At 35.2% G+C, this 26025-nt stretch overlaps 1 protein-coding gene across 1 annotated transcript in view; it reads right to left on the bottom strand.

The window, feature by feature from the left end:
• The window catches only part of TRDN (triadin), a 291637-nt gene that overhangs the window by 253327 nt on the left and 12285 nt on the right, over positions 1-26025 (bottom strand). The window contains 2 exon segments of the mRNA XM_078055860.1: positions 14962-14994; positions 16071-16235. Of these exon segments, the coding sequence (XP_077911986.1) occupies positions 14962-14994; positions 16071-16235 (198 nt within the window).

Raw genomic sequence — 26025 nt, 5'->3', positions numbered from 1 at the left:
GGCACGTGTAGACTCGCACAGCTAACCTTGTAAAGGCATGTAAACCTACATTTCTCTGCTTAGAGAAGACAAAAGAAATTTATTCCTTATGATTCAAACTTAAGGATAAATGCAATCTCTCTCTCTCTCTGCATGTTTATTGCAACATCTCATTTTCTTTGGGGATTGGATTCTATGACTAGCGTTACTGCCTCTGCCTATGAGCCAGTTCTGTCTGCTTACACTTGAGCCGGGATATGATAACCGTTCAGGCTCCTGTCCAATTGAGTAACAACGTGCTACCAATTTAGACTTCAGAAGGATATTTTTCTCATAAGCAGATGATGTTTGATTTGTTCCTCTCGGCTGCTCTTTCCAGCTAAGAACCATTTGTATAAGAATGCAAAATTAAATTTTAAAGATTCAAGTCACTAAAGGTAGAACTTTATTGCCCTATGGTTTTCAACAAACTTCCAAGAAAAATAAAATTTCCTATATTATGTTAAAACCAGCTTCCAGTTGTTTAATATTTTCCATAGACTGGCGAATAACTCCATTTTTTGGTAATATGACAAAAATGTATAATTGCATAAAATTGCATTTAACAACATGACACTCTTTAAGAACAGTTCACTTAAACTTGCACAAGTCCTGGATACAAGGGACAAAGAAGAAGGTCAAAGCAGGCATCGTTTACCTCCAAATATATGTGCATTGCAATTAGATTAGCGTCCAATGTCTCTGAAGACGTAATAAGTCTCAGCACCAGATGCCAGTTGGAATCATAAGGCATTTTGGTAACTGGTAAACCTTAAAGATCATTTTGCGGCTTAGAAGGCACAGAGGTCAAAGTATCTCGATCCAGGTGTGAGCCCACCCACAGTCCCTTAAGGATACGAGTTTATACTTGAATTTTGAGAATTGGAGATAGGAAAAATAACATGGAGAAAGAGTGACAACTATCTCAATGGATATGCCAGGAGGCAAAAGGAAATTCCTTTTTCTACTGAGTCATCGGTAACTTTGCCTAAGAAGAGTGAAGCATTACTCCACTGATGTTTACTGTGTCGGAAATGGGGTAAGGGCACTAAAAGATTTACAAAACGGACAAGTTATTTCCACAGAATGTGGGAAACATATTCCAACTTTTTTTACTACTCCTGATTTTCCTCTACCGCTTTTCTCCAGATGTACAGGGAAGTACGAATGAATATGAGACGTGGAAAAAAAATTAATGTCTCCCTTTTTCGATTCTTACTTTTATTCATCTCCCACTCTAAAACTAAAAACATTTGAAGTCATTAGAAAACTTGATCACACTAGGCTTTCAATGCATTTACAAATTTCTTTCATTTAAGGAACGCGGAGAATTTCAACCTTGGATTTTACGCTTTATGATTCAAGGAAGATAACAAAGAAGTATACCCTCCTCAGCCAGCCTGTTCTAAAGTCCAAAGGCAAACAAGAAATGAGGTTAGAGTCCAATATCTCTGAAGACTTGTGAAGTGCTGGGAAACAAGAAGTGCAGATATAATAATTTATTATGTTGCTGAAAATAAGTACAAATTAGTGATATGTAGATTTTTCATTATTTCTACATTGCAATGATCATTAAATGATTATTGTAATAATTATCATATGAAAAATGGCATAAATCTACATTATTCTAATATAATTAAAATACGCATTTTGTTAGGAGAACTAGACATAGATAACTTGTTAACAGATCTATACAAAGATATTGTTATCTCTGACATGTATTAAAATACAATGTAGTGTTTAAGATAATCAGTGCTGGAATCCATCTGCCCAGTTGAAATTTGATTTCTTTACTTATTAGCTGTACAACCTTCATTTCTTCGTCTGCAAAATGAGGTTCTTTTTTTTTTTTTTTTTTTAAGATTTTATTTATTTATATGACAGGGAGAGAGAGACAGTGAGAGCAGGAACAAAAGCAGGGGGAGTGGGAGAGGGAGAAGCAGGCTTCCCGCGGAGCAGGGAGCCCAATGTGGGGCTCGATCCCAGGACCCTGGGATCATGACCTGAGCCGAAGGCAGACGCTTAACGACTGAGCCACCCAGGCGCCCCAAGGGATAGTATAGTTAAGACCTTTCAAATTCCCTTCCAGTTTTGTTATTAAATTTGCTTATATACTTACGGTATTTTATATACAGAAATACTGAAATTTTGGCATCTGTTACACATATTTATGCTGGACATCTGAGAAGGTAAGTATAGATTTAGTGATCCTTTTGGTAGCCTAAAATGGAACTTTTAGGTGCAAGGGAGAATTTTCTGGTTCTCACAGTGTGTTCTCCCTGTCCCACAGGAACATACAATTATTGAATAGACAAAAATCTTTAAAAATTCTCCAAATTAGAAGTGAAGATTAATTTCATTGGCTTGATTCCCCTTTTTCATCTTTAGGCTGTTTAATTTTATCAATATATAATCGTCTAAGCTCTATGTCTCCCACAGTGCCAGTGGTAATCATAGATCAACAGATTTCCCCAAGACTCTGAGCTCAACTTCCAAATATAATTTGGGAAGACAGGCCATGGCACTTAAAATGGGAGGGTCACTAGCAGCAGCAATCAGTGGGATCAAATCAGTGAAAATAGATTGTGCCAAATGATTCCTAAGAATGACCTTATTTTGTAGTGAAGTCTTTCTGAGTTATTTTGTATGTTGCATATATTTTGCTTATGATAAATAGTTTTTATCTACTTATAACAAAGCTTATTGTTGAATAGTTTATAATTTCATTTAATATTTACATGGCCAATTTAAAGCATACAATTTTTCTCTAATAATATAATACATTGTTAACAAATTAAAAATATTGTCAATTCAAGATTTTAAAATGACAGACTCAAGAAGTTAAAAAGATAATCTCTGTCACCAAGGCAACCATCCTGATTCTTTTAGATAACAACCAAGTTTATTAAATTATTATGAGTGTTGTGGATTTCAATGAATGCTTTTTATCATTATGTTTTCTCTACATATCTCACAAGCAGTAGACAATATGAAATGCCTTCTTACAATTTTTCTTATTTTAATATTGAAAATTCAAATTATTCATTTGAACATAGAATCTCGATTTGTAAGATTTTGCCAATTGTGATTAGGACACAAAAGTCTAATTATGACGAATAACCAAGCAAGTCTAGTTATCCATTTAGTGGCTAATTAAGGATCGTTAAGGGAAAGTATTGTATTGAATTCTCAATATTTTAGAGAAACATTCTAAATGATGTGTAGGTATTTGTACTTTCTATGATTTTTCTGATAATTTTTCTGTTATACTGATAAAACAAATTTTGAGGAAACCACACTACTGACCATTAATGAAGAGTATAAAGAGGAATATTTTCTTTTCCTCAAAGCTACCTAGTGTTTGTGATTAAGTTGGCATACACTTCAGATATAGTGATAGACAAATAATTGAGAACAGTTTCCTTCAGGAATGTTGAATTCCATAAACATAAAAATGCTTTGGACCTTGATTTATTAGATTTGATTGCTTGGTAAAGTTTTGTAAAATAAGCTCCACTTTTTCAAGAAAAACAGTAGTCACAACACTGCATACTCTTGACCTCTACAAAAAATTTCAAAATAAATATGATGATACCTGTCCAACCTCATTTTTGCCATTAACTCAGTAATCTTAGGTTAATCCATTTTTCTTCTTTGAATTGTATTTTTTCCATCTATAAAATGAGATACTATTTCCCATACGTTCATAAGCCAGACAGAGGTAGAAATGATAACAAGCGATAACTTTTATAAGATAATCCCTGGTGGACTTTATGGATTTGGATGACGTTTTGGCTGTGTTAGAATGTGTGTTTCATATTTGATGATATACTAAACAAAATCAATGTGGCTGTACACCAGAGTCATCTGGGGAGATATTAAAATGTATTCTTGAGCTACAGCCCAAACTTAATCAATTAGTCTCTCGTGGTGAGGAAACTTTTAGGGATCTCCAATTTAAATAAGCTCTCAGGTGGTTTCAGAACCACAGTCAGAAGTAGGAACCACCGTCTAGACCAACATTCCTCAAATTTTAATGTGCATATGAGTCACCTGGGGATCTTCCTAAAATGTAGATTTTGATTCATTTGGTCTAGATGAAGCCTGGTTCTGCATTTCTAAATCACTCCCAGATGATGCTGATGCTGCTGTTCCTTGGATCACACTTTGAGTTGCAAGCTCTAGTCCAGACAAAACTCTTGGTAAAATTATTAATATAAGACATCACAATTTAATCATAGAATCATAAAATATCACAGCTAGAAAGAACCTGGACATCAGTAAAATCCAGCCTCTTTGTTTTATGGATGTGAGAACTGAGAGCCACTGGGGTTAAGGGATTTAACCATAGCAGGTTAATAGCAGAAAGGGAACCAATGCAAATATCTTCTCATCATATTCCTTCAAGTCTATCTCAATCATGTTTAAAATGTTGATGTGTTCAGCTGATGAGCATCAATTGTCAATAGTTATTCCAATAGTCTAGGGCAATGTGACAGTGTTATTAATTTAGTTTGCATTTTATCATTCATGGTTTGGTATTTTTTTAATGGTAAATTTATGGAGAAGAGCAGTCACTATGTATAAACAAAACATGCAATTATCCACTTATTTTTGACTCTCTCCCTCCCTGGTGTCACAACGCATAAAATCACTCATTTCTAGAATTAATCATTTGGGTTGCAATGGTACTCATCCTGGTTGTGAGTTAGAAACACATTGGGGAGGTTTTGAAAATACAACGGCTTAAGGCTTGACCCCTGGAGATTCTGGCTGGGTAAATCTGAAGTGGGAAGGGATCTGGGATTCCAAATCAAAAAGACATCTGTGGCTTTCCTGCTGGACTTCATTATTGTAAGAGCATCCCTCCTCTAGTTTCAGGAACCAATCCTTTTCCAGTCTCAATATAAAGAGTTTGGGTGATGCTAAATGCATTCTTTACTCCCAAGGGTGGGTTTATTCCCTAGGTCTTGACAAAGCGTGTGCCGCAGGTCCCTGGCCAGCTGATTGGTTCCAAGAAGGGTGTGTTACTTGATACAAATCAATGAGAGTCCACTACATTGTTTTTGGTGAAATACTTGAGGAAAAGCACAGCCTCCTCTCTGAGTTGCTAAAGTAAAAAACTTTGGGCCTGAAGCTTCTGGCCCTCATAATTGCCACTAGAAGAGGAAAGTCAGCCTGAGAATTAAGCAGATGAAGGAAAGCAGGGTCAGGAGCAAAGAGAGAGGATTTACTAATCACGTTATTAAAAAACCTGTATCCAGCCATCCTTGAAGCCAGTTTTACTCTTGGATCTTTCAGTCACTCGAACCATTAAAGTACCCTTTCCATTAAGTCAGTTTGAAATCTATTTTGGTCTCTCGTCATTTGAATCTGATGCACAGAGTTGAGAAGCACTGGGAAGTTTTCTGTTTTGCTTTTTTTTTTTTTTCCTTAATTTGTTTTATTTTTCAACAAACCATTCTACATGAAAATACATAATCTGGGCTATGTAACATTTTAAGCCATCTGTATTAAACCAACACCGCATTTCTTATGATTTTAAGAAAGGAAACCTACACAACTGGAGAGAAAAGAGTCTGGAATAACAGCTTCTCACTCAGACACTTCTCCATTACTTATCCAATGTGATTTACAGGAAAGACTGAAGCAACCCTCAGATCAGATTTTGGTGCCAACGTCAGGGTGAATAAGAAGGGTCTCTGAGACAACTCAACTCCAGCCCAACCATTTTATATATTTCTTGTCAGAGCAGGAATAATCTCAGTGCTTTTTTTGGGCATGTTCCTTCAGGCTCTGGTTTTACCTACTATTATCTGTGGTAGTATTTACCTACTATAATTTCCTCCTATCATCTTGGTTCTAGTTTGCTTCCCTCAGTAGAGGTGAGCTCTTTCTAGTAGCATAAGATACAAAAGTCACAGGGGCGCCTGGGTGGTTCAGTCGGTTAAGTGTCTGACCTCAGCTCAGGCCATGATCTCAGAGTCCTGGGATCATGCCCCACATTGGGCTCCCCGCTCAGTGGGGAGTCTGCTTCTCCCTCTGTCCCTCCTCCTGCTCATGCACTCTGTCTCTCAAATAAATTTTTAAAAATCTTAAAAAAAAAAAAAAGATACAAAAGTCACCAGGGGCACCTGGATGGCTCAGTGGGTTAAGTGTCTGACTTCGGCTCAGGTCATGATCTTGGGGTCCTGGGATTGAGCCCCACATTGGGCTCCCTGCTCAGTGGGGAGTCTGCTTCTCCCTCTGCTCCTCGCCCTCCTCATGCTCTCTCTCTCAAATAAATAAATAAAATCTTTTTAAAAAAGATACAAAAGTTGCCTGACCCGGTAGATCCAGAGTTCACTACAGCTGCAACCCCACGGAGAAGTGAATCTCTGGATCACTGACCACATACATCTTCCTTCACCTCAGCCTCCTCAGACTTCTTTATTCTGAGTCCAACTCCAAGCCTGCTGCCTGTTCTCTTTGGGCTTTGTCCCCCTGCCACTGTGGGTCTGATCAATAATCAGAAAAACAGGCAGAAGATAAAGCAGTGGGTTCCTTGTGTAGCCCAAGGGTAAAATGCAGCACTGCAGTTATGGAGCTGAGTTTTGATCCAGACTTACTAAGTGAAGGGGTCCAAAGATAAGTGTATCTACTTAACAAGGTTACTAGGGCCAACCTAGTCACCAATATTCTGAGCCTATGAATATTAACAAGATTAGTCACCTTTCCATTTCCTCTCCTTTTTTCACTCACCATATTTTTCAGACACTTCATGCTCAGCCTGGTGCTAACCACTGAAGCTGCCAGCAAAGATGGATGCAACGAAATCTCTGGCACGGAAACGTGTCCATCCATCTTACTCCCGATGACGTGATACAACCTTCTCAATGGCCTAATCCTAAAGTCTTGAATATTTATGATGCGCAAATTTCCTGGCTCTTCCTTATTCACCCTGACTGCAAAGAGCTATCGTGGGTTTCAGTCAAGGGAGAAAAATACACAATGAAAGACCTGAGTTTAAATTTACTGGGTTCTTTTCAACCCAAGGAGCTTTAGGGAAATTTAAAAACATGACTATAAGGAGAATGTAATTTGTTCTGCTCTAAGTAGAGAAGAGCTTCTTCCTCTGCTGTTGACATGCATCAGGTAAAATCTCACAGAACATCAGCCTTCATACTTGGATCCTGTTCAAACTTAAGGACAGTTCCTTGTTTCAAAGAGCACATAATTAGGAAGCGCGGAAATTCAACGTAATGTAGTGAGGCATCTAGTTCTTTCCTATAAGGCAAGCAATGATTTAACACGTAAGGCCACTATGCTCCTGAAATTGAAAAACAGTTCTTCCTTCCCAAAAAACTGAGTGTGTGTAGATCCAAATGACTAAAACTATTCTTTCTGAACTTTAAAACTAGATGTCTGAAAATGACATTATAAAATGTAACTTCTTGCTAGGGGACTATTATTGTCTTCTAAAATTACATATGCCAAAGGACGTAACTGCTGTAATGATTATTCTTATATACAGAGTTACTACAGACCGAGGTTTAACTAAGAATAAACTGTAAAAAGGAGTAAGTATATTCATTATGTTGCACTTGGAAATGTTAGCACAAAAAATTTAAAAAGCTATATCTCCACTAAAGAATTATACTCTCTGTAAATGTTTACCCAATCTGAAAAGTCAGCATCACATATATACCAATATAGAAATATGAAAGCAAAATCATACTAGGTTTATGACAAACCGATATTTTATTTTTGAAAAAGAAATAGAAAAATACCAACACCTGTTATGAATGGAGATATATTTTTTAACTTTGCTTTAAGAATACTGGATTTTCTATCTCTCTCTCTCCCTCTCCCTCTCCCCTTCCCTCACACCCTCCCTCACTTTGTCTCTCCTTCTCTGTATCTGTGTTGGCAAGCCTGTGATTAGCTTTGACTTGGGAGTATTTATGAGTAATTAAGAGAATTAAATTTATGTATTTTTATTATATTTCTATTTTTGTCTAAAATAGCTTTATTCATTTGCAATATAGTTATCATTATTCATATTTTCATCCTCTTTAAGTTCAGCTGTATATGATCACCTCATCATTATCAAATATGCATGCCCAAATTATTTTATCTCATTTACTATCTCAATTGCTCATCTATTCATTCAACTCTTTAATAAGGTCTTTTCAGTACATTATACTAAATAAGATGATCTTTGACTCATTTGCAATTGTTTTGGCTATAGAATACAATGTTACATTGATCTTGCTATTAGTAAGGAATAATTAACTTTATTAGGCATATCACATAAAAGCTCCATTACAGTCATTTATTTTTTATCTTACTCTTTTAAAGATTTTATTTATTTACTTGAGAGAGAGAGTGAGAGAAAGAGAGAAAGCAGGAGCGGGGGGAGGGCCAGAGGGAGAAAAAGAAGCATACTCCCCACTGAGCAGGGAGCCTGATGTGGGGTTTGATCCCAGGACCCTGGGATCATGACCTGAGCTGAAGGCAGACATTTAACTGGCTGAGCCACCCAGGCGCCCCTATTTATTATCTTATTTAACAAACTTTTATCATCAACTTTTGGGATGCTGTACACAAAGACTTATATGTTCTCCTCTGCCTAGCATGTTGCTTGACACGTAGAAAACACTTGAAAAACAAACTTACTGAAGGGATAAAACATGTGAGTGTTCTGAAATAGCGATTATTTAAGGACACGCATTGTTGACTGCAGTCAAACCTCGGGCCTTCATGCTCTGCTCTCACTCAGAATCCTCAGGTCATCCAGAACACAAAATGTTCATTTTCATTACAGAGACTTTAATTTTTTTTTACTTTGACATTACCTTAGAAAACTTTGGGAAACTGCATCTCCTTGTATATTTTGAAGATAACTTCTAAATGTTTTTATCGTAAGTTAAAAAGTTACAATTACTAGATTATTATAAATTTTGAATTTTGAAAATAAAATTGCTTCATCTAGTTAAAAAATCAGGTTGATGGAGTCTAAATACCATAATATTTTGAGATTCTTCATTACAGATTTAAAATAACAAACAAGCTTTTTTAACATCTGGAAATTGTATAATTTTCCTTTTTTTCTTTTGGAATTCACATTTTCATTCCATTTCTCTCACAAAATTTTATTCAAGAACAATATATTTTTATCATTGGAATTTTTTTTCTTGATTATACTATCACACTTCTCTAGAAAAAAATTTATACATTGAAATTTAGAATTTCTTTTATATCCACTGATTATAAGAATCTAAAGGTTAATACCTTACAAATTTTCATAAAATATTAAATGTGAAAAGCAAAATTTTATTAGAAAGGCATCTATCTCTTTGTGAGATACATACAACTTTAATTAGTTCTTGTATTTGTGGATATGATTTACAGATGGAATTAGGTAAGATTCAATGACAAATCTAACCCTTTTGTTTACTTTTAAAGATACAAATGTTGAGAAGCCTTATGAGCATGCATGCACACCTGCATACATATGCCTCATGCATGTACATGTATACAGAGCTACACATACATGCACCCACACAAACACAGAGATGACAATTTTATTATGGTAAGGTTATTTATTTTTTTCAATCTTCTTCCAAGTAATGGTAAAATAACATAGGGAATCAACAAGGAATTTATTTTCAATGATCTCTCAGCTGAGTAACTAATGCCTTCTTCAGTTATATTGGAAACAAAAATTTGAAAAACACATGACTTACAAAAGGTTTGTTACTCAATTCTGAGAGTCATTTACTTTCTGAATTTCCTGGAAGTAAAATGGTTTTATCAGACTCACCAAATGACTGCTAGATATTTCTACTACTCTTACTCAGGAGTACCCTGTGTAGCCAACCAATTTATTCAGAAAGGGTGAAGAAAAATCAAAATATTACAAATGGTCATGATTTTGGATAAAACGATATTGTCTTATGTACCTTTAAATGTATGTCTTACTTTAGGTATATTTCATCTAGACCTTGGATGCTGCTCACTTTATTTATAAAAAATGTTTGCCATGTTAGCTAATGGGACCAGCCTTTGTTTTCAAACCTCTTACTCAAATCAAATTCACCTCTCTCAAAAAATGTTATTTTGTTTTGCAGTTCAAAAAATTTTAGTTTGCATCTGGAGGAAATTATTAAGAAAGAATAAATTTTGAAAAAAGAAGAAGAAGAATGTAGCAGGAGGGGAAGAATGAAGGGGGGGAAATCGGAGGGGGAGAAGAACCATGAGAGACGATGGACTCTGAAAAACAAACTGAGGGTTCTAGAGGGGAGGGGGTTGGGAGGATGGGTTAGCCTGGTGATGGGTATTGAGGAGGGCACGTTCTGCATGGAGCACTGGGTGTTATGCACAAACAATGAATCATGGAACACTATATCTAAAACTAATGATGTAATGTATGGGGATTAACATAACAATAAAAAAATTTAAAAAAAATAAAAATAAAAATAAAAATGAAAAAAAAAAAAAAAAGAAAGAATAAATTTTGCAACACACCTAGAAGATATGTTATTAAAAGTAGATGAAAAGATTAAAATGACATAGATTTAATATAACAAATTTATTTTGAAAATAAGTTATAAAAACAAGAAAAACCAATATTCTATTGTACATTATTTTATTTGTACTAATGTCATGTAATATAGAGGTAAGATTTTAAACTGTTTGTGAAACCAAGATATGATAAAGAGTTTGACATTTCAGCAATATATGTGTGAGGGGGATATCAAATTCTAATGTTTTACTTTTGGGACTAAATAAATGTTTCAAATATAAAAGAAATAACTTTAATAATTTTGTTAGCTACCATCAAATTTTATAATTATTAAGGAAAAGAGACTATGTATTAAATATATACATTTACATACATATATATAACCAATAGCTAGCATATAACTTTATATTTTTTATTAATAGGAGGTAAAAAATACATATAAATAACATATAATGAATAAATGGTACATAATGTAATATGCATATATACATACATACTTTCATATATGTATATAGAGAGAGTAAATTAGGTCTGCAAATAGCATCTGACTTAATTTTTTGTCAATAGGAGATACAAAATATTAAACATCTTACATTAGATAAATAAGATGAGGTTTGACTACAATTAAATGTTTTATAGTATAATTACATAAAGTATGTTTTAAATTCCTTTTTGAATAATACAGAATTAATCTGAAAGTTATCACAGAAATGTGGCCTCTCTGGGTTTAGTCAATGCATCTTTAAAAGTTTGGTTGTGTCCGAACATATCCCAGTTATATTTAAAAGAATCAGGGTCACCAACCTACACCGCTGTGGTTGTTTCAAGGAGCTCTTTCAAGCCAATGGCACTTCCTAAGAGCAAGTAGTGATAATAAATGAAAAGAATTACTTACATTTAAATTTTTAAAAGGCATTTTTAGCTTTCAGTATTTCTTTTTTTTTTTTTAAGATTTTATTTATTTATTTGACAGAGAGAGACATAGCGAGAGCAGGAACACAAGCAGGGGGAGTGGGAGAGGGAGAAGCAGGCTTCCCGCAGAGTGGGGAGTCTGATGTGGGGCTCGATCCCAGGACCCTGAGATCATGACCTGAGCCGAAGGCAGCCGCTTAACGACTGAGCCACCCAGGCGCCCAACTTTCAGTATTTCTTAACTATATTCTTTTTGCTTTGCTCTCATGGGAATCTTCCTCAAGAGCAGTGCAATCTTTCACATTATTCAGCTAAATAAAAGGCAAAGTCATGAAATGAAACTTATCATTGCTCCAGTCTCCTCCACTCCACCATATCTTTGGCGTCAGACCATCCCATCACGAAAAAGAGCCTTTGTGTATCAGCACCATGATTCTCCTTTAGCAGATGTATGCAGGACAGAAAGGCCTATTGGTCTTTTGGGTGAGCATTACAGCAATTTTAGGATGGGTGAAGGCTATTTCTTTATATTGTAAAGTGGAAGTACTGTTAGGACCTTAGATGTGTTTTCAGGCAAATCTATGTTTGGAAAGCATACAAATATAATTTCAGTCCTCTATAGCTATCTGCACTTGTGTATCCCTTGGAAAGTAGGGCGTTAACATCCAAGATGTACACCCTCCAGTGAGGAAGCTATAGAACAGGAGATTCCAGAAAACCAAAGCACACCTACCGTACAAAACACGTACTTGTTTCAGGAACTATGATCTACAATGGTACTTGTTTTTCAGAATTGTAAGTTTTAAATAATTATATAAAAAATATACAATGTTTTATAATGATTCAGTGCCTTGGACTCTCACTGTGTAGTGTTTGGTAATAGAACTTACTATTTTAAAATTTTGACAAGCTGAAAAATAAAGATGCATAAAGACACTAGGTACTACATCTCATACCCTAATGCTGTATTTATATATAACAACATAAGCCACAGAATTGCAGACTCAAAAATTTCATCCACGTTAATTATTTAATAATCAATCCTGCAACCCTGAGACTAGTTGACTAGACCATTAGTCCACATCAACTTAGAACTGCGAACTCCACCCATAAATAACAGGGTGGTTGAGTTTTTATTTTGATGAAAATAGCAACTGGACAAATGAAACTAAGATTTTAAGTGCATTTAAATAAAATGCTTCATAAAGACACAGGACAGTTGAATAAACAATACCACAGTCTGATAATTTAGGTAATACAAAATGGCTAAATATTATTGAATATATCCGAATGGAGAGAGAGTATTCATGAGGAGATCAATAAAGAGTCATTTAAATGGATGAAAATGAAATGTTCTAGGAGACTGTTATTCTGGATTACCAAAAAATGTATACTTTTTAAACCACAATTTTTAAATATGAAAATGTATTAAAAAATCCATCACAAAATAGGGATAAGTTCATAGCATCTTTTCTCTAATAATAATATCTAAAATACACCTTTTAAAACAGAATATAATTAGAAATGTTCTGCAAAATATTACATACTGCTTTAAAATTCTCATTGCCTCTATGACACTACAACGGAAAAGCTTATAAATAAAAAAAATAATAATTATAATAAAATATATTTCCTTCAATCCACTTCAACAAATGTTCATTATTACCTAGCTTCTATACCCAAGGTAGGATATATAAGATGTTTCCTTAGATGTCCATTTTCTCATGCAACTTTGTGAATAATATTATTAAGAAAATATATTCAGATGATTTTAAGTCAATTCTTCTTTTACTAATCCTTCAAGACATTAGTGTACATGGTTTTAAACACATAGATCACTTAGACTGTTTTAACTAATGAGCATTACTGACATCTTTTTCAAAAGTATCCCTAATGACTATTTAATAGTTTTTCTGTTGATTTTATAAAACAAGGCAATAATTTAAAGAATAATAATTAAGCAGCTTTGTGTGGATTTGCAATTTGTGCTAATCATTACATGAAACAATTTTGAAATAATCCCACAGAGAAATTCAAATCAAAAGGAAAGAACAGATTCTTTATTAAATTCTAGATATTGATTTATGGAGAATATGGTCTTATGATATTTCTGTAGAATTCAATTTATAAGTAAGAAAATATTATTTGTTTTTCTCTCTTCCATTTCCAGTTAGAACACATTATACATAAACTGTTGTTTCCCGATAATGACTGGTAATTCATTAGCTTAAACTTCCACTATGTTCTAGGCCCTATCCATTGGAGGTCAGCTATAAAAAATCTGTTTCTAACCTCAAGAATTTTATAAATGAATTCTAGAATTCTAGAATCTCTAAACCTGGATTTGATGGCTGAACTACGGCTTGAGTTCTCATCCTGGATTTGTGATCAAGAAAACTGTCTTCTCCTCTCGATAACTTCATAAACACTTTTCGTTTCTGGCTTTCCCACATTTGGGTTTCACTAGTTTAGCTCTCATTTGTTGGACAAGTTACAAATTCAGATTTTCCAAATTAACATACACTAAGTGGATTTTACCCCAGATAATGAGATAATCATCATCTGCTAGGACAAGGCTGAAGCTCCAAATTTGGATCCCACTCTTTGCATCTACAGTAGGTCTGGGCAGATAGCAACAGAAGCCGGCAAATTCTCCCCTGGAGTAAACACTCCCAAAAGCCTGCTGCTGAACATGTGCAGCAATAACTAAAACATCACAATTGTATCAAGTCTGGCTATGTGTTGGCTGTTTCTCTCTGACACCAACTATACCTTAGGGATGGTATCCCTTCTCTTTATTGTCCCTTCTAGACAATTCTTACTCCTTCCTATAAAAATACTTGCCTTGTGAGGCTCTTGCCCCGTAGCTATACCAGTTTTTCCTGGTCATATTGCTTCCATCTTTTGGATTTGTGAACATCCCAGTCAGTTATGGAAGAGCCTAGCAAGATCTATTTCTGCAAGAAATCTATCTATTCCACATCCAAGTACATCCAAGTAACTCTATTCCTTTGGGATTATACATGACACATACTGACTGGATAGGTCTTTGCCTCCAAGATTATTCTTTTCTATACTATTTCAAACACCCTGTCCCCTACTTACCACCTAAAAATGAAGAATACTAATAGTGACAATAAAATAAGGAGGAAATGAATAAAAATGTTAAATCAATAAATCTGGCCACAGTGAGAATAAAGATCATGGGCATCATCATCTTCTGGGCCATTTCTGAGGCTACAGAATTCACTCCTCATTCCTGATTCCAAATCACATGGATCTGTGTGTAGATGGATTTGCACATCTCCTGAAGAAGGCATCAATTAAATAATAAACTGAAAAATAGCGAGATCAGTTTCATTGGAAAGAATCAAGTATTTCTCTACCTAACTATAAATCTCGATCTAATCATTAAACAAAAACTGCACATTAAAAATAAATTAAGGCTACAACTCATGTAAAATATATTTGAATCATGCTGAAAATCCACATTACCACATTTTTAAAAGGTGAAAACAACCAACCTTTTTGTTTCAAGGGAGGCTCCTCTATTTCTCCTAAACCAAGACAAAAACAGTAAATTAGAAAAACTTTTAGCATAGCATAATACTGCCTCTCTCTTTTCCCATTTTCTTTTGTTCATTAAAAAAACCATCTATTAGTTTTGACATTAGTAGTCCTTACATTACTTTGCCTCCCAAATTCCAGTTTTTAAGTATAAACTTTGTGTATGTACATTTATGTGAGATAGTTTCACTTTTATGAGTTCAATAAAATCGTGGCAGCAATCCAAATTATACATTACAGTTCGTATATCATGTTCATTTCAGTTCTCTATTGTCCGTCTCGACCTCTCACTGGGGCCAAACAAATACAAATTCAGACAAAGTCATAAAGAGGGCTAAAATAATAAGAGCTTTCCTGGTAGTCAAGGCTGAATACATGATTTCTGATGACTAAGGCTGACCCTAAAAAATGTCATGTAAAAGATAGACTCAACGCTTTGTTCTTTTCACATCTACTCAATAGTAGTTTATGTATGGTTGGAGTTGATTTCCTTTTGTTTAGTAATATATACGAGAGAGTACATAGGTTAGTTGCATAATTGTTGTGACATTTAGAATATGTCCCTCCATTCTACACCTCCATTTGCTTCAATAAATTTACTTTTGATTATGATTTTAATGTAACTGCTTTCTATTTGATCATGAATATGACTTACATGTATAAAACATATGTCTATCTATTATTGTTGTTATTTCAGTCTTCCTAAGGATAAACTTGAGAAATAGCTACTATTTTTTTTCCCCAAAGAAACATATAAACTGCGAGGTTTTTTTGTGAGTTTGTAGTAGTGCATAGTAAGACCCTCTCTACTATAGCGCTACCCAAATGGTAGCATTTAATTTTGACATCTTTGCCATAATGGCAGATGAGCTGTAAGATGAAAGCCAAATAGGGACCAATTTACTGAGTTTGGTAGTCTGTTGATTATGCTGTTAGAACTCAGAAGCGTATTCATTTTGGTTTAACCTGACCCCAGCGCTCATATGTGTTTAAACTTAAGCAAACCACCATAATGCGTAACTAATATTGTTCTGAGAAGTTAGGTGTGTCTCTATGCTCTTTGTACCTTTATCAGTGTCCTCATCCCCATCATCATCATCTTCTTCATCACCCTCAGACGAGATGATATCAGACAACAAAGAAAAGAAGCCATAGACCCAGTCCGTGGTTTCTTCCACAGCATCATGTACAAGTTTTAGAGGATCTGAGCCAATCTTGGAAATTGAGCTCGCTAGAAGTAATTAAAAACAAGAGAAAAATTTTACAATCATTCCCCAAAAAACTAAGAAAAGCTGTTTATCCTGATTTGTGCCTTTGACGCAAAATATGTCAATTTTGTAAATGTAAATGTCTCTTGGCTACAATTTTTTGGGGGGCTCAGAAATAGAAACTATGTTTTGTCACAGTATGCATGTGTATTCAATTAAAAAGAAAAGTTACTGAATACTTATGGTACTGGACCCTATGAGGTTAACAAGAAAGAAATTGCCCTTGAGAAGTTTATAATATAAATAAGAGTTTAATACAGGGCAAAATTAGGAATAGATTGAAATAATGTATGTCTATGTTATTCAAATTGCAATATACACCCTAAGTTATGGATGTTTGGGAGCAGAAGATATCATCATTGGCCCATATTATACTGGAAAGCATCATGGAGAAGGTGCCTCTAAATTTGCAGGCAAACAAGAAGTGCCAAGTAGACATAAGTAGCTGTGACTCAAGTAAGACTGATAGGTCCATTTATTATAACTTGGGGTGCATCAGGAAAAATCTGGAATTGTCAAGGTAGTATTCATATCAGGTTCAAGTTAGATTCAATTTGTTTATCCTTGTTAGGCATCCCAGTACCTGAAAATAAAAAGTATTTAAATGTCTAGTAACTTTAGTAGATAGAATTAGGGAAAACTGAAGTCTATAAATCTTCCATTTTTTTATATCTTAGGAGATAGAAACTTTTTGCAAAATGAAAGATTAAAAAATAAAAATCCAAGCAAATAGACATAATAGATATTTCCAAAATGTTGTCCTTCTCATTTTAATTATATAAAAATTACTCTGAGGCAGCAAGGACAGCCCCTAATATCTGATTGAAGAGGCAATCTATCTAAAAATATGGTATAAGTTGCAACTGATTTTTCATCAATCTAAATTAAATTTTAGATTTATGTTTTCCTTAAGTTTAAAAACTATTTTAGCTTTTCAGAGATTTTTCTTCCTTTGATATCTTAAAAAACTAGAATTATATCAATATATGATATTATTTAAAGGTTAAGGACTCTAAAATTAGGCTTCTATTCTGATGGAGACAGGAAGTCACTGGAAGGTTAGAGTAAAGGAATGAAGTAATTTGACTTACATAACTTCGTTCTCTGTGTTGAGGATTGAAAGAATGCCAGGTTGAAAATAGGGAGATCAGTAAGAGCCAAATGAAATAAGCACGGGGAAAGATGATGGTGATTTCTATCAGGATGATAGTGTGTGTGTGAAATATGGTCATTTTCTGAATGTATTTAAGATAGAATTAATCATATAAGCTTACAGTTTGGCTCCTGGGTGTGAAAGAAACAGAGGGTTACAGGATAACTTCAGGGTTTTTGGCATGAAAAACTGGCACGATGGAAATGCCACTTGCTGAAATGGGGAGGTCTGGAGAGAAAAAGGGTTTTTTAGGGGTAGTATAAAAATATCCGAGCTTTAGAATTCTCAAACTTGAGTTGCCTATTAGACATCTATGTGGAGATGTAGATGTTTGTACCACCCAATATGACCTACAAAAGAGAATTCTCAGCTAAAGATAAAAATTTAGGAGTTCAGCAGAGGATAGAAGTTATCCAAAATCATGGTACTGAATGATATCACCAAGGAAGTGGACCCAGGAACATACTAACATTTAGAAGACAGAGAGATCGGTCAGAGGGATGAACCAGCAATTGATTATGACAAGGAGAGATGAGAGAGATGGAGACAGAGATATATACACACACAACCAGAGAGAGAGAGAGAGAAGCAGAAAAAAGAGAGTGTAATGTCTTAGATGTCAAGTGAGGAAATTGTCTTGAGGAGGGTACAGTGATCAACTGGCAAATGTTGCTGATAGGTCAAGTAAGATGAAGACTGAGAATAGACCTTTACATTTAATGATGAGGATGTCATTGGTGACCTTCAAAGGGCTGTTTCAGTGGAATGCATTCAAGACCAAATGGGAAGAATTTAGAGGTGGTAAATACGCCTTACTATAAATGACAGAGTTTGGGCAATGTTTGAAGAGTACTAGAATCATAGTGGGTTTTCTGTTGTTTAACACTGTTAAAATGGAAAGAATATTCCATTTTACACCAATGGGTAAGATCCTACAGAAAGGGAAAAAGTGTGTGCTCGCTTAGACAGCACATATACTAGAAAGGGGAAAAGTGATATGAGAGAAAGGATTTCTGGGGAAATTTTAATTTTATCTTTTATTTCAGGGGATTCACAACCCATCCAAGGATGCCAAGTTACAAAATGTTGGTTTCAGGGAAACTTATCTCCATGATTCAGTGACAATGTAACTTTACTCTTTGGACCTTATTTTACTGCATTCTGGAGAGTTTCATATGAGCAAGATATGGTAGTCTGAATGATGAGATTAAACCTTAGAGAAAGGAAATGAAATGGAATTTTATAATTGCAATTGAAAAATTTTAAAGAACTGTATGTAAGGAACTGGATTGTAATGGCACCATTAAATGTATTTTTTAGCACTAGTATATTTTATATCTAATGGAAGAATATGGCAAATGGGATTTTTATGATCTGAATAGATTGAAACCATTTCCCCATTTCCCTTTTTTCTAAATGTTCACTGAGGAACTTAACAATAAAAATCCAACAAAATAGATATCAGTTTAATTATCCTTATGCCTAAATGCACTATATATACACTCTGCAGACATGTATATTGCTTGGTTCTAAAATAGTCAAACCAGGATGTTTTCATGAAGTCAATGTTGCTGGCTTGAGATCAGCCTCTGATTTTTAGTTATGTGGACAACAACTTTAAAAACATCGATATAGATGTACAAACAGATAATAGATACAGATTATAGGTATAACTTAAATAAGACAGTAGTTCTCAAGTTGATTCTAACTCCCTCTCTCGGATATCATCACATCCATATTATATCAATGGGAATAATACTATACAATGCAACTAAACCTTTTATTGATGTGGGTTTTTTTTTTAATTATATTTTCTTACTTCTCATGTTTCCATGAGTTAAATTAAATATATTACATTGAGGATCATCATAAAAATAATAATAGCTAACACTTAGTGTATATTGCCTGCCAGATACTACTCTAAGAACTTTATTTATATTAACCCACATTTCTCTTTCAATAACCTAATGAGATAGCTATATTATTTTATCTCTCTTTTAAATATAAGAAAACTAAGGTTTTGCTATATTGCTATCAACAAACAAAAATGTCAATTCACAATTTGTTCTAGAGTCAGATATTGGATGAGAGATTCTGGGAGGGGTTTTCTTGCTGTTAAAAGGGGAAACAAGGACTTTGTTACATGGGAGCATAAAGCGTGGAGCTGCTGTAGCCACCTTATAACCATAAAGACAGCAGCTGATTCACTGAAGAAGGCAAAGGTTAAAAATGAAAGAACTTGAGTCCACATGACATTGCTGAAGCATTGAATTATCCAATCTTGGAATAATCGCCCTACTTCCAGAGCTTCTGTTATGTGAGATAAGAAATGTTTCTCAGTTTTCAAGTCACTCTTAATTGTATCTTATATTTCTTACAGAAAAATATACCACCAGATGCAGGGGAAACTGCTCTAGGCTCCTTATGATCAGTAATTGGATTCTTGGCACTGATAAAAGAGTGCCAAGAGAGGCAAGGAAAAGTTTAAAGTTAAATATGATTTTTATTGGTCCTCTGTCTTTGAAGCCAAACTAAAAGATACTTAAGTTTCTAAATGGAAACATACATGGGAAATTAAATTAGTCATTTTCTCTGCTTTCCTCCTAAAGAACCAAGTCCAGGTTTTTGCCATTATCCTTGACCATCAGTCTTACATTCTTTAAGTTATATTAGACGCTTCTTTATCTTTCAAATCCCGACAAACAAAAAAGCAAATAACAGTTACAAGCTTGGGTTCTGAGCTCAGACTGACAGCATTCAAGTTCAGGCCTCCCACCTAGTACCATGCCAGGCCATATTGGAGGCAGAGACAGAAGGAAAATTCAGTAATAATAATCCTGTCTTTATTCAAATTTTGATATTTTATTCATCGCAGATTTTTGAATTAATTTTGAAATTTTAAATATTGCATTAAAATAATATACATCTTAATTACTGAGTTTTTCCGAGTCCTTATATTTTGCATCCAACGTGAGTGCATCACTCACCTCACTCTAGTCCTGGTGCTCCCCCCATGGGTAGCTGTATGATGTTGAGAAGATCAACTTTTTCCATGCCTGTAAAGTTCATTGATGCTTATGCTTTTCCAAAGTCACTATTCTAAAGTCACCCCTTCATACCTGTTATCTTTATATTCAGCTTTCTCATATTCCAGTTTATAACATACCCAGTTCTGGCAAACAGTATTATATAGTGGGAAAAAATGTTTTTTTCTGTGCTTCAGTTTGTTGAACTGTAAAATGACAATAAGAGTAATAATACTTATCTCACAAGGTTGTTATGGTTATTATATGAGATAATACATTTGAAGCACCCAGTATGGTGCCTGGTAATTAATAAATGTCAATGTGGAGAAACAAGCAAGATTGTCTTTGAATCTTGAATGAGCCAGAGGTTCTTTTCCATTTGCTAGCTGGGGCAGTGGCTTTTCCTCCCCTTAGCAACAAGCTCTGTGTATGATCTCAGCTTCAACTCAGGTCTCCAAATCCTGCACAACAGTCATTTCCATATACCCCTACATCTCTGGGTCCTAAATTCCCACTGCATGGTATCCATTCCCAAAGGAATTACCCTCCCAACTATAAGCTGCCCTCATGCATATCTTATCAGAAGAAACAGCAACTCAGAGGTGGTAGATTTGCTCATCTGCATCTGTCTGAGCCACTCCAAAGGATGGTGATTGAAGAGGAATCCCAGGCATCTTCTGACCCTTTTGCCCATGAGTCCCTGTCTGCACCAGATGGTATTTATTGAACTTTACTCAAACTCACTGTATATAAACTCCTTGGTATAGAGCACCTAAAGCAGTGTAAAGGAAATAGTAAATGTTATTAATTCAACTTTCAGAGCCATTTAATTCAAACATATGGTGGTACTCCATGAATGTAGACTGTTAACAAATATTGTCTTGTGATCATTCAGTCACTACATTGTCACAGGCCACCTTGGCAGGGTCTGTGAAATCCAAACAATGCTTTTATCAGGACTCATGAAAGAACTAGTGACTGTCCCTTACCTCCCAGAAAATATTCACGTTTAAATATTTGGATCTAAACTGAAGTAAGGTCTTTTAAAAGTGTCACAAATGCTACCCCAATTAGAAAAAATTCAATTTGTATGTATGCTGATGTGTGTACCTTGCACACAGGAGCATCCAAATGAAATTGACTAGGAAATAGAGATAGGCAATTATTTAGGACTTACTGTGTGCAATATCCTATCTTAATGTAATCAACATATCGCCGCCACTTATGGGCTTGCTGTACAGGTGTTTCTAATTTTGATATGTGAAGAACACTGAAAATATATAGTGGTAATTTTCCAGGCCTAAAAAAATTCTAATTTTAAGTGACTGGTTTCTCCATTCTTATTGCAGATAAGTACTGGAATACTTTTGTTTCTGTGGGTGAAAATTTGATCAAGTTAAGAAAAATATTAGCAAATCATGCATCATTTAATATGCTCTGAGTTACATGATAATTCTTGCTTGAAGTACTGTGAAATTACTTGGTCTTTGTGCAGGGTAAACACAGTTCCCTAGAACTTAACCAGTGCTAAACAGAGCTTCAAATGTGTTTCTCATTCTCATGCCACCCCCAAGGACGGGAAGAAGGGAAACATAAGTAGGAAAAACAAGTAAAAAGATAAAAAGATATAAATGTTGTGTTAGTATATGCAGAAAGCAATGGTTGTCTCCTCTGTGTTTATAGGTTTCTTATACTCAAATATAACTGAGAGAATGCAAATTCTTATTAAACATTTTGGACTTGAGGTTTGACATCATTTATAATAGTCAACAATTTCCTAAGGATGTAAGATTGAAATGCTGATTTAATTTAGTTTATTTTTAACCAGAACACATTTGAAATGAAAAGCACTCACAATGAACTTAATAGCCCTCTGAGTCTTCAGGTCCAGGAGTTTCCAGCATTGACAATGCTTAAGTACAGATACTTAAGGAGTAACAAACAAAAATATGTGCTTTTATATCCACTTATTAAGGTCAGTGTCTTCAAAGGGACATTTACTCAAGACATTGTACTTTAAAGCATTTTAGGATCAGTCTGAAGTAACTTTCAAATAATTTCTCATGGGTTAGACCATTTAACTTGAACAAACTTGGCTGAACTCAATGATGTCAGAACTGCCATCTTTAATTTTTATCATCATAATAGAAGGGCTTTCAATTTCTTATACTCTCTTAAAAGCCTTTTTTCTTCCATGTGTTTATTGTTTTCTTATTCTCTATTTCACTTCAAATTGAAAGTAAAGCCAATATGTGAAAAATGTAACACATCAAAGAAAGTCAAGAATTCAGGAAATGTTTGAAGCAGCACCTTTATTCCTCCGTAGTTAATCTCTAAGATGTATTTATATCTTGCCAATGGAAGTTTGTAAAAGGCACACTAACTGGAATTCCAAATCTTCCCATTATTTTCTCTTGAAAAATTCCTGGAGGATAGCTATATTTTTGTAAGATTGCTTCAGTTCTAGAGACACTTGATATTTTGGTATCTAAGAAGCAACTTTTGTTGTACCAAAATAATAATAATTTGTAGCACTAACATAGCTTTTGCTTTTTTTTAGAGAGAGAGAGCAGGGCGGGGTGGGGGGGTTCAGAGGGAGAGAGAGTCTGAAGCAGACTCCACCCTGAGCATGGAGCCTAATGTGGGGCTCGATCCCATGGCCCTGAGATCATGACCTGAGCTGAAATCAAGAGTCCAACGGTCAACCAAATATGCCTGCCCCAACATAACTTTTTTAAACATAGCTTTTCCACCCAAGAAATATTTTAAGAAAGGCTCATTTCTTAATATCCTCTCTTTAAATCCACATCTAGTAATCCTTTAAATATGATTTCCACTGTTAAGTGTTTGCCTTCGGCTCAGGTTGTGATCTCAGGTCCTGGGATTGAGCCCCACATCGGGCTACTTGCTCAGTGGGGAGCCTGCTTCTCCTTCTCCTCTGCCTGCTGCTCCCCCTGCTTATGGTCTCTTACTCTCTCTCTGTCAAATAAATAAATAAAATCTTAAAAAATAAAAAATGGAGAGGTAGAGGCCAATGAAAATTAAATTCAGCTGCTACAGTATAGGCTTTGCATTAGATAACTTCCGTTGCAGTATATAATAACATTTCAAGGATCTCTGCATAGACAAAAATGTGGAATTCAAGCTATGTTGCAAAATTTCTTTGAAATTGAATATGTAGGTTAAAATAATTTTTTGTATTTATTTAATTAAACCTTTGTGATTTAGCAAGAAATATAAAGTCAGCTCATTTGAGACTCGATAATTTTAAGTTATGAAGTAACACAATATTTCTATAGAGCATCTCTCAGATGCTTCTAGAAAGAAAAAAAATATGATGAAAACTCATTTTGCTCTATTTAAATGTTTTCACAAATGAGTGATAACCATGTTATTGCCATATTCAATAATATATGTTATATTTTTAAAGTAGGGTGTTTAAAAAGTTGTATATAATCACCTGCCCTGAATTACATAAATGATGTATCTTCAAAACCAACTTTCTCTGAGTAACTTTCCTCCAACTGGCTTTTCAATATAGAGACAATGTACTGAGGCTGAAATTCCCTTGAACTTGTTATCCTTACCCTCAATGAACAGTCCTCAAAAATGGTGAAATGGAAAGTTGGATTCATGAAATTCCCTGGTACTTCTTTTTTTTTTAAGATTTTATTTATTTATGTATTTGAGAGGGAGAGAGGAACACACAAGCAAGAGAGAGGGGCAGAGGAAAAGGGACAAGCAGACTCCCCGCTGAGCAGGGAGCTGGATGCTGGGCTCAATCCCAGGACCCTGGGATCATGTCCTGAGCCAAAGGCAGGCACTTAACCGGCTGAGCCACCCAGGTACCCCTTCCCTTGGTACTTCTAATATTAACCACACTATGAGAGATTGTTACTTATGCAGGTGGAGTTGGGTTCTGAAGGCAGAAGAAGAGGCACTTGGGATGAAAATATGGACATAAAGTAGAGGGAGCAAGGAAATCTGGAGCCTGCGAGGGACGGGATGAGATTCATGAGAACAACCTGGAAATACGTACCATCAGTCCTATGACCTCCAAAACTCCCTCTCCAAAGAGAAGAAGCTGTCACCCTTGTCATGCTAAATATGCACGTAGGCCAGAAGTGGAAGAAGCTGAAGAAGGACCTGTCAGGAGCTGGAGTTGCTGTGGGATCAGCTGCTGTCCCATGCCAACAAGGTGAGCCAAGGGATCAGGACAACAGGCATACTCATATTTAAAGGAAGACATTTAAAATTTTAAATAGGGGAATAATAATTTAAAAAGATTTGCAATTTTCATTCTGCCCTCAGAATGAAAAGGAGGCAAAGGCAAGATTATAGGCAAAAAGAAAATATGTGGCTACTGCAACAATCTTGAGGAAACTAAGGCAGGAGTTCTAGAAATAAGGCACAGAGTATAGAACAGAACCAAGAGATGTTTTAAAGTTAAATGAGTGATTTTTTATCACTGAGTATTTATGGATAGTGGGGAAAGAGGAAAGCTTACAAGGAATCCCATGTTTCTGACTTAAAAAGACTGGAAATGAACAGGATTTAGAATCTAGGAGGCAGGCCTGGAAAGAAATCTAACTAGCTTAGTTAGGAATCTTGAGTTTACTGCTCCAACTGAATGTCCTTATGCAATTAGAAAAATTAGAGAGATTGAGGTTAAGGATGGGGAAAATAAAAATGCCTATGAGATTAATTTTTCCTTCAAAATAAAAATAGTTTTACTGACTCCCATGGTGGGAAAAATTTATTTTCTTAAAACTTATCTTACATGCTTTGATTGTTTAGAACTGTGTCACTACTTTTATCCTCTAAATCTTACTATCTTGCCATTTTAGAAGATTGATCCTATTATTAGATTGAGAGCCATATATTAAAGATAAGTAGGCTAAATATGATGGCAGCTTGCTTATCACTTGTTTGGGTAATGCAGTCATTGCAACTGAAGCAATGGAACAAGGTGATATTGTCTGACAGGGGCAAGAAGCCAATGATGCCACAGAAGAGAGTTACAAAAGTCATAAGAAGATAAGGTTTTAATAAGGAAGTAGCTGTCAACAGTTCTAATGTTGTAAGATTTAACCAAGATGAAGATGTTAAGTGTGAAAGAACACAAGTAGGGGGAGTGGGAGAGGGAAAGGCAGGCTTCCCACTGACCAAGGAGCCCAATGCGAGGCTCGATCTCAGGACTCCGGGATCATGACCTGAGCTGAAGGCAGACACCCAAAGACTGAGACACCCAGGTGCCCCTAGACTGAAGTAGTTCTAATGCTTTAGCAGCCAATGTAAGCAAACCCAAACCTAAGACTGTACATGCCTCAAGGTTAAGAAATCAAAACCTAAGGACAGCCAATCACAGACAACCAGCCTTTACCAAATAAGGCGAATGCTTAGCTATAGCCCATCAAATAATTGCCTTGCTTTGCTTCCACCTCTTTTCTATAAAAGTCTTCCAACTCCTGCAGGTAGAGTTCTCATAATCACTTTCTGTTTGGGGCTACCTGGTTCCACGTGATTTTTCTTCAAACTCTTAATATTTTGAATAAGCCCCAGTTTATCTTTTAA

This window comes from Halichoerus grypus, chromosome 9 (assembly GCF_964656455.1).
Source record: "Halichoerus grypus chromosome 9, mHalGry1.hap1.1, whole genome shotgun sequence".
Lineage (NCBI taxonomy): Eukaryota > Metazoa > Chordata > Mammalia > Carnivora > Phocidae > Halichoerus > Halichoerus grypus.
The sequence above is the reverse complement of the archived record's forward strand: the minus strand, read 5'-3'. Positions and strand labels throughout refer to the sequence as shown.